The sequence below is a fragment of the Solanum tuberosum genome, unplaced genomic scaffold (assembly GCF_000226075.1).
Source record: "Solanum tuberosum cultivar DM 1-3 516 R44 unplaced genomic scaffold, SolTub_3.0 scf00301, whole genome shotgun sequence".
Classification (NCBI taxonomy): domain Eukaryota; kingdom Viridiplantae; phylum Streptophyta; class Magnoliopsida; order Solanales; family Solanaceae; genus Solanum; species Solanum tuberosum.
Window position 1 is genome coordinate 63,038 of NW_006239223.1, and position 2,493 is coordinate 65,530.

General features: G+C 41.0%; 1 protein-coding gene across 1 annotated transcript in view; it reads right to left on the reverse strand.

Moving 5' to 3' along the window:
- LOC102581912 (8-hydroxygeraniol dehydrogenase-like) overlaps positions 1-468 on the reverse strand; it is a 2,978-nt gene extending 2,510 nt beyond the window's left edge. Inside the window, exon 1 of the mRNA XM_006359511.2 lies at positions 64-468. Coding sequence (XP_006359573.1) covers positions 64-468 — 405 coding nt within the window. The remainder of the gene's footprint in view (positions 1-63) is intronic.
- Between the last annotated feature and the right edge of the window lie 2,025 nt (positions 469-2,493).

Below are 2,493 nucleotides of genomic sequence, written 5' to 3' on the forward strand. Positions count from 1 at the left end.
GACATCTTAGGGAACACCAATGGGCTTCTTCACAGTTTTATCGGCCATGAGTAGACACATCACAGTCTGTTTTGGAGCCCTTAAACCTAACTTCTTATAAATGGACAACGACATCAAGTTGATGCTAGCACCCAAATCAAACAGCTTTCGCAAAGTGCAAAATTCTGATGGTACAAGGAATAGTGAAAGCTCCCGGATCCTCTTTCCTTTGGACAAGTGCCTAATAGCAATAACACTGCAATGTTGAAACCTCTCATCATTCTCAAAATTGAAGGCCCTCTTCTTTGTCACCAAATCTTTCATAAATTTTGCATACCCAGACATTTTCTCCAAAGGTTCTATCAACGGAACATTGATGGAAATGGAGGTGAAGGTCTCCAAATCTTTCATACTTATGAACTTGCAGTATTTTTCTCCTTCGGTCTTCTTCACCAATATCTGTGGAAATGGAGGTGAAGGTCTAGGCATGGGAACAACTTTTTGGGTCACCTTTGTTTTCTTCTGTTTAGCATTTTCGACTCTCCAATAACCTCAATCTCATTTGCATCTTTTTCTACCACAATTTCAACCTCAGACGGCATAGGAGGTCAATAGTATGTTTACCTTCTCGAGTAGTGGCTCCCATACAATGCCCATCATTCTTCGAATTTTGTATGGTGTTTCTAGGAAGTGTGGCAGGCTGACGTGGGTTCACATAGTGGACAATTGACTAGATTGTTGCTCAAGTTGCTTGATCGACACTGCATGTGAATCACCTTTTTGACCAATTCCAGACAAGTCATTTCACATCTCTTTCACATTCTCATCAGTTTCATCAAACCTCTTCATCATCTTTCGCATCATATCCTTAATGCGTGACATACTACCCCCAGCCTCTATTGCCAAATTTCTATTCCAAGGTGGAAAATAGGGCCCAACTCTGTCATTTCTATTGCCATAGTTGTTCTAGTTGTAGTTGTTATCACGATTGTAGTTTCTATTCCGAACATAGTTTCCCTCTCGATTTTAGTTTCCATAGTTCTGACCTTGGTTTCCTTGACGGTGGTGCCAATTATCCGAGTTGGAACCTTGGGCGTTGGTTCGGAAACCCCCCGTCTGATCATTTACCAAATACGCATCCTCCTCATAGTAAGATTCCTCAACTGGTGGTGGTAGAGTTCTAGTTAGGTAGTTTACCGCATTCACCTTTTATGTATTTTCACTCACATGCTTCAATACAAAACCCAGTTTTGTCCTCATTTGAGCCATCCCCTCACGAATGTCATCATTTGATTGATCTGGTGCAACTTAAACTACGAACGTGCTTCTTCCAGTATTAGCTTTTCTAGTGCTCCATGCCTTATTATTCTAGGAAATCTTCTCCAATTTTTTAGTGATCTCTTCAAAAGTGCACTCACCATATAATCCTCCAGCAATAGTATCTAGCACAACCTTTCCATTGGCATCCTGACCTCTGTAGAAATACTCCTTCAATGAATCATCATCTATGCAATGATTCGAAACACTTCTGATGAACGCAATGAACTTATCCCATGAACTGCTCACAGACTCTCCAGGTTGTACTACAAAATTATTCAGTTTATCCTTGTGATTTAGCTTCTTGGACACTGTAAATACTTCGCCATCAACACCCTATGCAATTGGTCCCATGTATGAATTGAATTATATGGAAACTCAGCAAATAGCACCGCAATATCACCGGTCAATGACAGAGGGAAGACTCTTATACCTATGACATCTATATCCAATTCCGGTCGTCCCACACAACACTTGCAGACACTTCTGAATTTTGCCATGTGACCATGTGGATCTTCTGACGCTAGACCAGAAAACAACCCTCGTGTTGTAAGCATTTGCTTCAGAGTGATGGTTACCACAAATATATGCCCTGGAGGTAGAGGAGGAAGAACAATGGGCCCTTCTGATTCAACTGTTTGAAGTCAACCCTGTAGTTATCACGCAACCTTGGTGCTGGCGGATTCTGCACCTTTTCTGCATCTCCGATTAGATTACCACCATGAACCTGAGCGTGCACATTAACAACCCAGGAGGCTGCAATTCAACTCTATCACCTAAATTCTCTCAGATTGGATTGTTGTGGACTCCTTGATTTTTCATTTTTCTCAAAGTTTTGCTCGACTCTGGATCGTAGGGGGTCAATGGTTCGCCTCGACTCCGTGTACTTGGATGGCATACACGAGAGTAGAAATCTCTAGAAAATAAAAACAAAAGAAAACGTAAAATCAGGAAATACTTGATTAAAGTTCAGTAATGTAATTAAACTTAATCTAAAAGCCGTATTCCCCGGCAACGGCGCCAAAATTTGATACGCTCAAAATACACCCCCCTAGAGATGTATAAGCGATCGTTGTCAAATAAAGAACCCAACTGTAGGTTGGGGGTCGATTCCACAAGGAATATGGTTCAGACTTAAACGTAACCCACTATTATATCCGTTTAGTCAAACTATTTCTGAGACAAGTAAATAAAATG